This window comes from Xiphias gladius, chromosome 4 (assembly GCF_016859285.1).
Source record: "Xiphias gladius isolate SHS-SW01 ecotype Sanya breed wild chromosome 4, ASM1685928v1, whole genome shotgun sequence".
In the NCBI taxonomy this organism is placed as follows: domain Eukaryota; kingdom Metazoa; phylum Chordata; class Actinopteri; order Istiophoriformes; family Xiphiidae; genus Xiphias; species Xiphias gladius.
The window spans coordinates 15,670,068-15,686,140 of NC_053403.1; the positions used below are offsets into that span (position 1 = coordinate 15,670,068).

At 39.3% G+C, this 16,073-nt stretch overlaps 1 protein-coding gene across 1 annotated transcript; it reads left to right on the forward strand.

Annotated features, from left to right (window-relative positions):
• The first annotated feature begins 9,769 nt into the window (after positions 1-9,769).
• LOC120789170 (C-C motif chemokine 5-like) lies at positions 9,770-11,350 on the forward strand. The gene is made up of 3 exons (XM_040125720.1): positions 9,770-9,887; positions 10,450-10,561; positions 10,949-11,350. The coding sequence occupies exons 1-3, from the start codon at positions 9,809-9,811 to the stop codon at positions 11,076-11,078; spliced, it is 321 nt and encodes a 106-aa protein (XP_039981654.1). The 5' UTR covers positions 9,770-9,808; the 3' UTR covers positions 11,079-11,350.
• Positions 11,351-16,073: the final 4,723 nt, after the last annotated feature.

Here is a 16,073-nt window from a genome sequence, read left to right on the forward strand (position 1 = left end):
AATATTTTTGATGGATCAGTCTCGCAAGATACAACTTTTAACTTTGTAGTAGTTTTATATATCTAAAGGCCACTTGAGGGAAAGAACCTAGAGGAATTTAAGGTTCAGTATTAGGTGTGCAGTTGGTAACAATACAATCATTTTGTATCTTAGTTCTTTGTGATTTAGTATCAACATAACCTTTATTTTTTCATTTGGAAAATAATTAACAAAGATCAGAAACTGTACAGGCAACTATGTATGATGCGTGTGGGTGTGTGTGTGTGTGTCTGTGTGTGTACATATGAGTGAGAATTATAGTGGTCATTGTTCAGAGACTGTCCCTAGATCATAAAACGGAGAAAATAAACTAAAATTAAATTAGTAATAGAAAAAAATGTAGACTATTTTAAGCAGGGTATTTTAGCCTTTCCTGGAAATTGTGGAGAAGTGAGACAGAATGATGGAGCGAGCCCAGAAACAGACCAGATAGACAGACAGATGGACAGCCAAAGAGAGAGACAGACAGACATGGAAAAAGTAATTTGAGCCAGAGACAGCTTAAACATGTTTGTCTCTAGTTTTGGTCGGTATCTTATCATTTCAGGGGGAAAAAATATATCTTGAACTGTGTATGTGTGTGTGTGTGTGTGTGTGTATCTGTGTTCGCATGCATTGAGTGTATTTGATGGATGTGTGTGTTCGTCTGGTGGAGAAGCAGGCATGAGGAAGCTGTACATCAAGACTGAACTTATACACCCACACACTCAAGGGAACGGGTATTTCAGAACACTGGATGGGGATGATGCTCTCTCACACAAACGTCAACACACACACACATATACATGCAAACTCACACACATATGCAAACACAGACACACACCAACACACACATAATATTAATATTTTTGATGGATCAGTCTCGCAAGATACAACTTTTAACTTTGTAGTAGTTTTATATATCTAAAGGCCACTTGAGGGAAAGAACCTAGAGGAATTTAAGGTTCAGTATTAGGTGTGCGGTTGGTAACAATACAATCATTTTGTATCTTAATTCTTTGTGATTTAGTATCAACATAACCTTTATTTTTTCATTTGGAAAATAATTAACAAAGATCAGAAACTGTACAGGCAACTATGTATGATGCGTGTGGGTGTGTGTGTGTGCGTGCGTGCGTGCGTGCGTGTGTGTGTGTGTGTGTGTCTGTGTGTGTACATATGAGTTAGAATTATAGTGGTCATTGTTCAGAGACTGTCCCTAGATCATAAAACGGAGAAAATAAACTAAAATTAAATTAGTAATAGAAAAAAATGTAGACTATTTTAAGCAGGGTATTTTAGCCTTTCCTGGAAATTGTGGAGAAGTGAGACAGAATGATGGAGCGAGCCCAGAAACAGACCAGATAGACAGACAGATGGACAGCCAAAGAGAGAGACAGACAGACATGGAAAAAGTAATTCGAGCCAGAGACAGCTTAAACATGTTTGTCTCTAGTTTTGGTCGGTATCTTATCATTTCAGGGGGAAAAAATATATCTTGAACTGTGTGTGTGTGTGTGTGTGTATCTGTGTTCGCATGCATTGAGTGTATTTGATGGATGTGTGTGTTCGTCTGGTGGAGAAGCAGGCATGAGGAAGCTGTACATCAAGACTGAACTTATACACCCACACACTCAAGGGAACGGGTATTTCAGAACACTGGATGGGGATGATGCTCTCTCACACAAACGTCAACACACACACACACACACATATACATGCAAACTCACATACATATGCACACACATGCAAACACCAGCTAAAGTCATCCCACAACTACAAGTCAAGAAAGGAAAAAGAGAGAAAGAAAAAACCGAGTTGTCTTTATCTGGAGAAGGATTTTACTCAGTTGTCATTAATGACAAGAGAATTTTATCAAACAACTGACTGACTGGATAATGATAAACATCCTCGCTAATAGATTGAATTATTAATGAGTAACAGGCCTTTAATTTACCACTGTTTCCCTTACTTAACATTAAAAACGACGTAATGTATTAGATTAAAAAAAAGGAAAAGATGTCAGGAAAAGTATTTAGCTCAGAAGGCACAATTCCTCATTATAATAATTGATAACCTCTGATTCATTACTCATTAAAATTACACGATTCGATTTCTTTTGCTTTATTTATTGGAGATGCTGTGTGACATTGGTTAGAAATTGCAGTAACCATTGTATATGACATCTAATGTATCTGCATACAGGACATGTGCTAATATAAAGTATTATGTCCTTTAGTGCAACAAAGCCTCTTAATGTAAGTGGGTTTGTTAATGACTACAAAGTGCTTACTAGCACATGGAGACCTATGAACTCAAAACAAAATTGTTATCATGTGTAACTTGAATGTTTCTTGTGTTCTAAATATCTTTTTTCAATTGATGTTTCTTTTTAAAATGAATTCCGACTCTGTTACCTATGACCCTTTGAACCCTTGACATTAAAGGCCTGCATATATAAGACAGATGTCCCTCTTCTTTTTTTAAACCAAAAATGTTAAACTCAAATGTGTTTCATGACATGTCAGGTAGATGTGAGTTTCCCCGCCTCCCCATTTATTATCTCCAGTTCTGTTCATTTTCTAAAGCCCTGTGGTCTGACCCGAGAGGGCTTGCAGACAGACGTGTGCCGCCTCTGACAGTTACTATCGTCATCTGCTTCTTTTCACCCGCCAGCGATGAGCCTCACCACAAGGACGTAACTTGTGGGAAGTTCACACTACCCCCCCCCCCAGAGTCGCTCATGCAGCGATAATGAAGTGCTCCCTAACCTACCTTCACCGCCTTCACCACTGCCAGATTTGTTTGTTGACTGAACCTGGCTCAAACGGCAGTAGCTGGTAGAACTGACACATCCACCATGACTCTCTGAGTCATAACTCATCGCCACTTCAACGAGTGTGTGTGTACTTGACGGCGTCGTGGTCACAAGGTCGGCCGAGTGGTGACACCCTACTGTTAATTGCCCTCTGCCTCCATAGTGACAAAAAATGTCATCATGCCATGCTAAACTTTTGTAGCAGGGTATGATGACAGAATATGATGAAACAAAACAGAATAGATACTTAATAAAAAATACAGTACACATTTAATAAAAATTCGATGTAGGTCATCGTCTGACTTAAAAGTTTGCTATTACCGGGAGTATTTTTTTTCATCTAATGTGAAGGGATACAATTCACCCGCACACACAGCCACAGTTTCAGAACTGACAACACTAACATTGTTCCTGCTAAGTGTGTATCAGGGTTCATTTAAATTTTCTTAAAAGTTCCAACAATGACAGATGTTGCCGCATCCCAAGTGATTACAAAGGTGGATATACTACGTACTGTAATCGGTTATAACTATAACTTTGTTCTGCAAATACAAAAATTGATTGAGCTGATAGGAAAGTGAAATCCTGCTAAAAATGATCAAAATTAACGGCAATGAATGACATTGCACATGTTGTTTCAACTGGGGTCGTGTCATCTGTCTCTGCCATGTCCGTATCCTGTGACTGAAGGAAACAATTAGTGTATCCTCGTGTGTTAAAAGTAACCCCAGGTCCTGGTGGCCATTCCTTGAACCTCGTCCTGGCTTAAGCAGAGGCCATGGACGAGGTCAACATCCTGTGAAAGCACAAACACACACACACACACACACACACACACACACACACACACACACACAAATATGGGGACACATTTGTTCGTGATGCATTCGTTCAGCCCATTTATTTAAATGCTACAATACTTGTCCATCTCAACTTGCTTTTGAGACTCCTGCTAAACAAGTCTGACCTTTGACCCTTAGAATAACAAGCATCATTGTTTGGAAATCAGGAAGCATATCAGGAATATCCTTTATACCTTTGGATGGGGAATAAATTTAACTGAAGTGTTAACAAAGTTACAATGCTATTTCAGACTTCTGGGGTAGGCAAATAAAGTCCATTGTTGTGTTAAATTAAGAAATTCTTCCATGAGGAAGTGCTTAACATCTCAAAATGACACTAGTTTCACTTGTTTTTTTTGTTCTAAAGTCTCTCAACAAACATCTCACCAGAGGAATTGGTTATGTAACAACCTGTATGGAGATGCAGTATCTCTGGGAAAGAATACAACAACAACAATGTTTCACATTCTTGTTACACGGAGCGATAAGACAACATATCACACTATTGTGATCTAATATTTCCTTATTGTATTATGATTTCCAATGTGAAAGACCAGAAAATTAACCTCCAGGATGTTGCTGTCTGATAATTTTAGATAAAATGTCAAGTTCACAAGCTTTCTTACAGAGCTATCCTTCTTCTTGGCATCAGTAAGTCCTATGACAGTCAGTCTCTCCTGCACATGCCAAGCAGTTGATTTATATGTTAAAATTGATCCACTCCTGTAACGTGTCTTTTCAGTCAGTAATCACCAGTTAATGGTTGAGAGGAGGTGCAGAAACGTACCGTATATGAAGTCATTCTTGTGCTCATCACATTTCTATAATAATAGGTATTTATGAAATGTGTTTTGAACTCCCTCCTGTTCAGTTCATCCTAAATTTGGTGATTTTCCTGTACTTTTTTACATGGGTGTGTGCATGTGTGTGGAGGTATGTGTACGCATGCAGGAACAGGGTTTTCACCACTGTTATGTAAGACTTGTCCGAATGAGGAATTCTCTGATATGTTATCAGAGTACATTATGTTTTTTAGGGAGAACAGGCACCAGACTGACTCAGCTGTAGCAGGTCTCAATTACTCAGGCGTGGACAGTAACTGGTCATTACTATTATGCTTATTCACTTTGATTATTAGGAGCACATTGAGTTCCATGTACCATTTTGAGTATATTTTAAAATATACTCATTATATATTGCAATGTCAGTGGATTTGAGTGCGGTATTGCACTCAAATGCATCTAAAGGCAGGAATTACACGGTCCCACAGTGGTTGCTGTTATGGTAAAATAATGAGGATTTTCCTTTCAAAGTCCCCATCCACTCAAAAATTTGTTTTGCTCACCGTTGCCTCACAAGTTCAGTCCATGAGCTCAAATGTTGCTCTCTCCTCAGCACATTGTATTTTTTCAGCCTCTTGGATGTGTGTCATTTCACTTCTCGGATCCAGATTCATCTCTGGATCACTTCTCACCGTCAGTTCCTGCTCCACTTGTGGTTTAACGCTGCTTTTCGTGAGACTTTTATAGCCTGACATATATACGGACATGTTGTGCTCTAATTGCTTTATTTTGGTTTTGCAGTCGGTTTGTGTAACGGTTCGGCATTTTTCCTGCAGGCAGGTTAGTCGTCTTGGAGAAACAGTGCTCTGGCTGAAAACCGAGGGAACACTGCATCACTTGATGAATGAGCGTCTGCTATCTTGAACAGGTCAAGGGCCAGGATGAGGAGAGCACGTGCAGAGGGGAGACGGTGGACATTGTTTGCTAAACATTTTCCTCTCTAACTGACAGACAGGATGTACTCTCAAAAAACACAAAGTCTAAATATAATCACACTGGTAATAAAGGCACAGCAAGAACATAAATGACTGCAGTTTTGATGATGATAGTCCAATTAAAAAATGATGAAAGCACTTTCACCCCCAATGGCTTCTCCTCTCTCCCATTTAGAAAAGCGTTTCCAAAGCTCCACAGAGAACACAGGGGAATCCTTACTATACACATCCCATGTGTGAAAATGTTTGAACTTTCAACTGTCCCTCCATGTTTTATCTTGGACACGATTGCTCTATTCAGATCAGCCTAATCTACTGGCCATTCTGGTGTTTCAATACAAACGCAAATACAGGTACACAAACAAATCGTTGTATTCAAAGATCATCCTTTAGCTGCGATTAGAATAAATAGAGAAAAAAAGCGAAACTGCAAAGACTAAATTCTCCTCTCCTCTCCATATGACTCTGCTGCCACCCAGTGGTCACTCAGTTACTATAACATTCCTGGCCTCATGTCCCAAATCTACAGCAGTTCAGACTATGTTCTTTTTCGGGGGGGACTGAACTTAAAAGTAAATATAGTGTAAATAAAATACCACGGAATTGATTTGTTTTAAGAGATTGATGTTTTATACTCACATCTGCACAGGACACATTTGAATTTCTTCAAGTACATGAAATGTTTATACTTTAATTCATGATCAAAGTTGATTTTCTATAATTAATATTTGAAATTATTGGCGCTCTTCTTCAGCGTACTCCTGCTGACACAAAAAAGAAACAAAAATCATTTTGCCCCTCACTAGATTCCTGACATACATTCTATCTTTTGAAAACATTACAATGTATACGCAGGAAAATGCCTTTTTGAACCAACTGGTAATTCTTGTTGCGTCAACCGTTTTGTGTTTTCTTTTCCCCCCTTCTTTTGCTTGGTGCAGCTGTGAGCTGGCCTGCTGGTGGGGGCGCGAGTCACCCTGGGAAAAGTGCCTTCGCTGCATGCTGCAGTTAAAGGCAGTGGGACACACGATCCGTCTCCCTGGTTATTTGAGATTTGTATACTTGTGGTCTCAGTCTTCAGCCCTCTGGCATCTGGGTTTTTGATCTGTTTAACAGTTTAAGTGTTTAATTTAAAACAAGTCTTTTTTTTTTTTGGGTTTGGATGGTATTTTATTTACTGTGTAATAAATGTAATATTTTCATTTCTGTTTTAGATCTCAACTACATCTACAATTAAGTCAAAATTAAAAATACTGAAAATCTTTTAACTGCTCAGATTCTCCAGTTCACCTGACCTGCACCGGCACAGGGAGCCTTCATAAACTTTACGCACCCTCTTGCTGTGTAGCAAGTGCTATCCATCGGGCTACTTATGTATATTAAGCCCTGTTGCAAGATGGTCGTATAATTTATCGCATTCCCGGATAAGTGTTCATGTTTTTGGATCAGCACCTGAAGACACCTTTTCATCAAGAGAGCATGAACACTTATTGGACTGAATAACAACAAGGTGATGGAGATCATCAGCCAGGTCAGTCCTACCGGTGACACTGGCTGTTTGTCAAAATGCCAGTCACTGTTTTCAGTGAGTGCTTGAATAAGTATGGCAAAGGCTAAAAGACTGAACAGAAGAACAAGTAACCGATGCAGAAGGTCGACCAGTAACCCGCTTATCAGTGTGACCACAGTTGGTGAGTCTCTCGCCTGCGTGGCTGCTCCTGCTTGCGAACACAGAGGAAACTACTGCTTGTGAAACAGTGAGAATTTGTACATGTACCACGGCAACAACAAACCCAATTATAGTTCGCACCATGGTGAAAACAATAGAAATTCCTGCTATCACAAAGTAAAAAACAGTTAAAAAAAAAAAAAAAAAAGACTCCTCCTGCCGTGGCAAAAACAGTTCTGCTTTTGGTTTGTGCTGTAACAGCAGCTGCCTGCGTAAAAGAAGTGTCAGGTCTGGTGAGAGACTCAGTGAGCTCATCAACCTCTAGGTGACCAGAAAAATGAGCCAATAAAACAGTGACCATGACCGTTGAGAGACAGTTGGCACCTCCTGCTATCATTATGGCTACAGTTGCTTTCATCGACAGCAACAGCAGCGCCTGCTCTCTTTTCGTTCACAGTGTAAACCGTGTAAAGCTGCTGGTCACCAAATGTCCACAGCAGCAGCAGTTTTCAGTTTTCGTGGAGACTCCCAGGTTCCTCCATGGCAGCTTTCAGTTGACCCCATGGATCTCCAGCAAGTGATGACCCGAGGAGACCCTCTAGTCCTACCGTGAACACCTACTACAAGGAAGGAGAACATCCTCCTCTGCTCCAACAGTAGTTTTGTCTTTCACTGTCAGTTTTCAACAGTTGACCCTGAACCTCATCAGCAATGTCTCTTAGTCAGCAGATGCAGTCCTACTATGAACACCTGCAGTGACTGCTCCAAGAGATGACAAAGAAAAGTGTCCTCATCTGCTCCAACAGAAGTTAGTCTGCAGTCCCCTCAACAAATGTGGAAGTTTACTTATTTACATTCAGCAGCTGACATTTAAAACCAATGCAGTGATGAATCTCGGGACCAGCAGAGGCCGACTTGCGCGTTGGGAGGACTTGCAGTCTCCTTCAAGGGATGAAAAAGAAGAATCTCTGCTCAGAGATTCCCATTCAAGTGAATGGGAAAGTGTTCTCAGACCTTTGGTGTACATAAGCATAAATAATTGATATTTGAAGAGGGTTTGTTTTTTTACGCTACTGGTTTTCACGGGTTGGTTTTTGTGCCTTCTTGTTCTTTGTAATGACTGTAACAAAAAACCACAGGTTTCAGTTTGAGTTTGCAGAAGGTGGATTTCTGTCATAGTCAGCCTCTCAGGTTTCGTGTTGGTGTGTGTCTGTCTGTTACCAATGCTTTGTAGGCAGATTTGTAATCTATTCACGATTTTGGTCTCAAAATTTCAGTAGCAGACGTAACGTTATAGATGTATATTTTATTCTTTAAAATTAAATGCGCACTGCAAGTCATGGTAACAAACGCAGGATATTATACACCTTAAATACAACAAATTGTACAAATTCACAACCATGCACATCTGTACTGAGCAAACAGTGCAGACACAGATCAGTCAGGCTCAGTCTAAGGTTTGAAATTGGGTAGATGTGTAATAGCTAAATATATTGGTAAGAATTAAGCTATTAGTGATACAACTATGTAGTGAAATGAAAGTCTAATAATGAAAAATGTCTTCCCCAAATCAATTCACTTTCATTACGATTTTTTCTCATGTGAGAATGATTTTACTTACAAATTATTCTTTACACTCGATATTGACCTATTATGTGGTTATGTTACGTAATAACATAATACACTATGTGGTTGAAAAAGCGAAACAATTACTAGTGGAGTACATCTGGTTCTTAGTGTGTATAGCTCATTGTGTTAGAGCTTAAGAGGTGGGCAGGGGCGGGTATGCCCCGCCGGGGGCCTTTCCTATCTCTTTCCTATCTCTCCACGTGGTTGGAAAAATTCAACGTTCAAAAGAAAAACAATGTAGTCAGCATAATATTATTAATATGGTCAAAAATGCCCTTACATTTTCATAAAATACCTGAGAGATACATATAATAAATATAGCCTTCGTCCCCTGTTAACCACCGCAGAAGCTGTTTTTACAAAAAAGCGCTGTGAAACAATATATACATACAATAAGTAAAGATTGTCATAAAAACCCACCAATCACAGAGCAGAGCGTAGACTGGTTGTGGTTGAAAGGCCCGCTGTTGTAAGACCCCTGAGTCTCAATGAGTGGGAAAGAAGATTTAAAATACAACTCTCTGAAAAGTCTTTCTCTTAACCTGCTCTACACGTACTGTAAATTTTGGGCAGTGATTTGTGTAGTCGCAAGTTTGACTTTGTGAGTACTTGTTAAGACAGAAGTAATTTTTGTGTACACACATTACTTACATTGATAAGATAATATTTAATTTATAATTTTCTGATCATTTGAAACCATAAACACGCAGAACAGCATAAGGGGTTTGGGCTTAAGAGCAAAGTGCATCTGCATACTGCACAAACATGTGCACACTCAATGCACAGTGACTGACACCCCACCCCCAACGTTCTTTCCCCCCGATTTACTTAGAAGCGTTGACCACATGGCCGCAGGCTTTTTGCAGGCTGTGCAGTTTGAGGTTATAATCTTTATTTTGCTATGGAACCTGTTCTACCACCCATGGCTACAACCACACACACACACACACACACACACACCCACCTACACAAATATATGACTCTCAACATAATAAAGGTGATGGGTTGCGAGAGAAGCGGACAGAGAGAAGACAGACGCTGAGAGAAAAACGGAGATGATGATGATGAAGAACCCCATCATTCTGGTGGCCTGCGCCTTGCTTTTCTCATCCCTCGCTGTCCTGGCATCTCAGAGTAAGCTGACTTCACTTCACTTTTTTTTCTTTAGTAATTAAAAGGCAAATCTCTTAACTTAACTTCTCTCGCTGGGGAAAACAGTAAATGATATTGTTCCTTAATTTAAGAGTTGAATTACTCCTTGAAGGCCTAACAAGGTTTATCGTGTTTGATTTTTGAGTTTTGGGATGAAAAAAGTGTAAAAGTTCCACATAATTATTTAAAAAATATCTATATATATTGATCAATAGACATGATGAAATATGCCAAACGCTGGGTGAAAACGTACAGTATTTATGTACCAGTGAGATAAGAACGTTTCAATTATGTTGTGCTTTTTGGTTCTAATCAAAATGATAAATCAGCATCAAACCAAACCACAGCTTGTTTCAACATGTTACAGCTGCCGTGGGTTTCCCTTTATGTATTTGCATGCCTTCTAAAGGCTCCAAAGTCTAAAGGGACAACACACAAAAAAGTCAATGTTATTTTTAATTACGTGGTTTTATGTTAAATCCCACTTTCTTTCTCTCTCTCTCTCTCTCTCTCTCTTTGTTCTGTCTCTGTCTTGGCTTCACAGACATCTTTGGTCCGGATAAGTGCTGTTTTGCGTTCATCTCCCAGCCCCTGCCTAAGAAGAAGGTGATGAGCTACAAATACACAGACCAGCTGTGTCCAATGGATGGTGTGCTGTGAGTTTCTTTACCTCAGAATGAAAATCGGAAACAAGTTTATTGGCCTTGTTTGTTTTTTTGTAAATATATAAAACATTTGATTCATGTTTTTGGTTACTTTCGATATATTCATACACAGCACCGGGAACAAATACACAGCAAGGTTCACTTATAGACATACAGCCGAACAAAGACAACAAAGCTGCACAAAGTTAAGCAATTATAAACATACTATAGGAATGTAAGTATGAAAACAGATTTAAGTATAAACAACAAATGGTAACTAATACACAGCATCTACATAAATTCATATGTGAAAAAAACATTTATCGGAAACAGACTCTCAGTGTACTGTCTGCCACAAACAAACACTGGCACTGACAAAACTCTCTGTGTCTCTTTTAGCTTCACGATGCTGAGTGCGCGAGAGATCTGTGCCGACCCGTCTGTGGTGTGGGTCAAGAAAATCATCGAGGCCAAAGACAGAGTCCAGGCTAAAAAAGTGAACAGCTCTGTGTCCAAAGAAACCAACTGACAAAGTGTAATTTTCGACACCCAACTTTAAAGCAGAGGTGGCGATGTAGCGGTAACCTGTGATCTATCTATCTGTCCCTATTTTTATACAGATTATTTTTCTATTATCTTTAAAATACAATACAATATAATAACAATACAAAATAACTCCTCAATTGACTTCTTTTTTATTATCTGTTCTTTTGTCTGTTTTAATTTGTCTGTCCATAGATGTATTGAAAGACTAGATGTAAGCTCTTTTACAGTGAACCATGTACTAAAATTGTTCTCTGATGTGATATAAAATATAAATATATATAATATGGTGATGTTAAGTGTCTCTTTGTCACATTGTTGGCCTCATTCAGTTCATGCACAGGAGCTATCTGTTGTGTGAAACATCAGATCTGATGTGGTTTCTGTCTGATAAAGCCACAGGAAACTCAGATCCGCACCATAGAGGCGTAAAAGTCAGGCACAAACAATCAAATTTAACGCTTTAGACCGACATGAATAAAAATCGGGCTTTGGGGGAATTCGTTTTAAAAAAAATAATGTCACCTTTCTGATTTCTAATTCGGTGTAAATGAGTGATAATCTCCACATCAACTGTTTCTTAATCTGCAGTTTAGTTTGTGATGTACCTCTGTGGCCAGCAGATGTCGCCCTTCTCTCCTTTTCACACCTCTAAAGCTCAAAACCGCTTCACAGTGGTTTCCAGAGCCAGGCTGGCAGCAAAACGAAGACTTGCTTGATCTCCTTTGTGCTTGCCCTCTGGAGAACAGTAGCTCAATGAGATGGTGTTTCAAGAATCCCAACTCTGTTTTTTTTTTTGTTGTTGTTTTTTTTAAATCAGCTAAACCACAGCGTAGTATCCAGCGCCTACCAAGTCAAATGTAACAACTAAAACCCTCTCAGCTTGCTACTGTCTGGGGTCAATGCAAAAACACACGCTTGAGGGGAAATATATTATGACATGTAAGACCAGACTGTGACAAGTCTAACTGCCATTGCTCTTACTTTGGGTTAGGGTCTTTGACATTTCAAGACCAACTGACCCGAAAATCTCCTCTTGCCCCAGATCAGCACCTCAGATGACGTTGATGCAGTGACGTCACCACCCATTCACGACTTTCTTTAAATAGCTTCAGACCCAGATTTTTATTTTTGTGCCCCACCACCGTCCATGCCACTTCCTACACGTATGTGTGTGTGTGTGTGTGTGTGTGTGTGTGTGTGTGTGTGTGTGTGTGTGTGTGTGTGTTTGTGTGTGTACATAAACAATCTCATGAGCTCATTATAGAAGCTTTGTACTCAAGCCACAGGTGACACATAGGAGGAGATGGTGCAGGATAAATTTGCATATTCATGTGGGAAAAAAAGTCAGGCGGAAGATGGGGCAGCCCAAGTGCTTTTTGTTTGTAATTGTGATGATGTTTTTTAAAACACCAGACAAATGAAGGAATTCAGCAGATCAGGGGCTAAATGACAAAAGAATCAAGTTAATGAATACAATAGTAAAGCCATATCTCACTCAATCTTCTGTCATATTGGATTTGCTGTGATAAAAATCATTCATGAGACTGAAAAGAGAGTGTCTGAGATGTCCCATTGAATCTGCATATAAGCATGTCTGTCAGCGTGACCTACCTGTAGCAGAGTGAAATTAGGACACAAGCAAGCAGAGGTTTGACGGTGACAGGTAGCGGAAGAAGTGTTTAGGTCCTTCACTTTAATGGTGAAAGTAGCAATACAACAGTGTAAAAAGTTCTTAATTAAAATCCTACTTAAGTAAAAGTACAGAAGTATTTTCAGCAAAATGTATAATTAAATAAATAAATTCTGCTACACAAACGTGTATCTATTTTTTTAAGTTTTCTCTAATATTTGCTTTTTTTTGAAATAATGGATAATTTGACCTCTCTGGTCCTCAAATATTTTCTGGGAGAAATGGCTCTTTGGTGGAAGTGACAACAACTTATTGACAAGTGAAACAAGGGGCCCCAACTAGACACTGTTTTTTTTTTATGGGGTCACAACCCGAAAATGTTGAGAAACCACTGGTTTGATCTGTGACAATGCGATGTATAAAGATTATCATGCCTTTTAATTTTATAAAAATCTTAATCTGAAAAGTAACCAGTAACTATATTGTGGCCGTAATAAATGCAGTGGAGTAAAAAGTATAGTTTTTACCTCCGAAATATGGAGTAGAAACATAAAATAGCATTAAATGGGAATACTCAAGTAAAGCTCAAGAGCTTACTTTCTATGGTAAATGCACTTAATTGTTTTCCACCACAGTCCTGAAGTGTTTCTGGACTTGCTCAGATCTTTTACTAAAAGTAAAAAAAAAAGTGTCAATACCAAAAGGATACTTTCTAGAAATTACTTACTCTACTCTCTAGAGTCCTGCATTTAAAGCTCTGCTTAAGCACAAATGCCAAAGTATTATAATGCCAAATTATACTTAAGGAACCAAAAGTAAATGTACTCATTATGTAGAATGGCCAATTGATGTATAATGTATATTATACTATTGGATTATGATTTTTGATGCATTAATTTGATGCAGTAGTTATGCTTCACTGTAATGTTGCAACTGGTATTTTTACCTAATTAATGTACTGCTGGGTAGTTTAACCTATAATAATACATCCTGATTTATTTGTTGATTGTAGTTTATTTTATTGATATGAATCTACAAAGTAACTGAAATCAACTGCTTTGTCCCTACAACGAAAGAAGGTTTGTTCATGAAAAGCTGATAGAAAACACAATCTGCTGTGGTACACTTGTATGGGGAATTCATGTGGTGTTACGGGAGACTGAGAAACATAAAGACAAGGAAAAACAGAGAAACATGAAAGCCAGCGAGAGTCAGCCGAGAGGCTGCAGATGAAAGGCAAGAGAGAAGGAGTGTGTGAGCAGTACAGTCACTGTGGTGATGACCCAGTCCAGGGTGAGGGACACAATGGGATGCCATCAGAAGCACACACACACACACACACACACACTCACACACGCACACACACACACACACACACGCACACATGCAACACTCACACACACACACACACACACACACACACACACACACACACACACACACACACACACACACACACACACAAAAACAACAACCACACAAACACAAACACACACAAACACACACACGCACACACATACACAAACACACAGACATATATAAATAACTGGTGTGTGATGTCAGCTTTTCCTGACAGATGGGATCAACATAAATTAAACCCTGAGAGAACGAAATAGAGAGAGAGAGAGAGTGTGTGTGTCTGTGCGTGTGTGTGCCGCTGTAGGACTGGATGGAGAAAGAGAAGTGAGGTTCATGCACTCAAATATGCAGGGATATTTTTTTAGCAACAAATTGTCACAGCATGTGCCAAGACCAATTTCTATTAGTAACACATGCACACACACACACACACACACACACGCACACACTCGCACACACATACACAGGCTTTGCCTCAGGTACAGAAAACATTTGAAAGTCAATGATAGCCGACAATTACAGTCAACAAACACACATTGCTTATACACACACACAAACACACACACACACACACACACACACACACACACACACACACACACACACACAAACACACACACACACACACGTGTGCACACACACACACACACACACACATTTAGAAGCTCATCAGGATTTCATCATTAAGGGAAATTAGAATCACCAGTTTAATGTTGTACATTTATCATTACTCAAACAGAGGTGAAATTGTCAGTCCCTGGTGTAACATTCATAACCAAAATGTCACTATAAGACAGTTTCCATATAACTTTTCCTGTTATGTTGTCATGGTAATAAGCATCAGCACTTGCGCGGCATGCCTTCGGCTGGACAATCCAATGGTGATTGGGTTCAGCATTCCTGATTTCTCAGAGGCCTGCGCTGTCAGACACACGATAATGCTGCTTTGCATGACAAAAAAAGGGTAAAATTACCTTCTATGGCAGGTTCCTCTGTGTGTTTCAAAGATTAAAAAGAAATTAAAAGGAAAAAACAATTGAACAGAGATTAAGAGGGAGAGAGATGGGGGTGGGGGGGGGGGCAAAAACCTAGAGATCAATATCTTCCATATAATTACCTACAGCTTCCTGGGTTGCTAGGAGACAAAATAGAGATGAGAGAGAAGGAAAGAGAAGACGAGGATGAGACACACAGCGAGAGAGAAGCTAGCACAAAGGCTGAGAATAATTTCAGGGTTGCACTGATTTCCACTGTGTTTTTTCTGCTTGTGTTTAAATAGAGTTCATGTCGGCAGTGTGGAGAAGAGGTAAAGAAGAATAAGAGGAAGGGGGATCTTTAGGGGGTTGCATGAATAATTACTGAGATATTGACACTGGCTGTCCCTTCGTCTTGTCAATTCCTCCCCAACCTCCATCGTCCAGACCTCCCTCTGCTCATTTTCATCCTCTCTTTAATCCCTCGTTCACCTTGTCCCGGCTTCCGTTTACTTCTCTCTCCTCTCTGTCTTGATTAATGTCTCTATTTTATACTCTCTCTCTCTCTCTCTTCCTTGTTTTCATGTTTTTTTCTTTTTCAGTCAATATCTGCCTTTAATAGGTATGAATGGTATGAATGGTTAATAGGTATTCACACAGATGAGCAACAATTAGGGTTGAAAACATGCTTTACAATATTATTTAATCATTACCATCAGCTGAAATGAACTATTATCAGGGACTGGAGACGTTTGCAAATGTTTTCAGGTCTTTACGTATGTATGTATTAATGCTTGTTCACTTAAAGTAAATTTCTCGTAAATGTATGAATGGATGAAATGAATGTGCACAAACAACACTGCAATCTATCAGCATTAAGTCGGAGCAAACATTTCTAAGGATCCTGTGTATGTTCATCCTACTCACTAATTTAAATGAGAGATGAATGCATTCAGTCATTCAGTGCATTGCCTTTGCGAATAACGGCTTCCTGAATGTGATCTCATTGAATTGT

What these genes read in the sequence shown, in the direction of transcription:
- LOC120789170 (XM_040125720.1), top strand. Translation starts at nt 9,809, where the DNA reads ATGATGATGATGAAGAACCCCATCATTCTGGTGGCCTGCGCCTTGCTT. An exon ending in CGCTGTCCTGGCATCTCAGA is followed by an intron (nt 9,888 to 10,449) that starts GTAAGCTGACTT and finishes TTGGCTTCACAG; the next exon opens with ACATCTTTGGTCCGGATAAG. An exon ending in TGTCCAATGGATGGTGTGCT is followed by an intron (nt 10,562 to 10,948) that starts GTGAGTTTCTTT and finishes TGTCTCTTTTAG; the next exon opens with CTTCACGATGCTGAGTGCGC.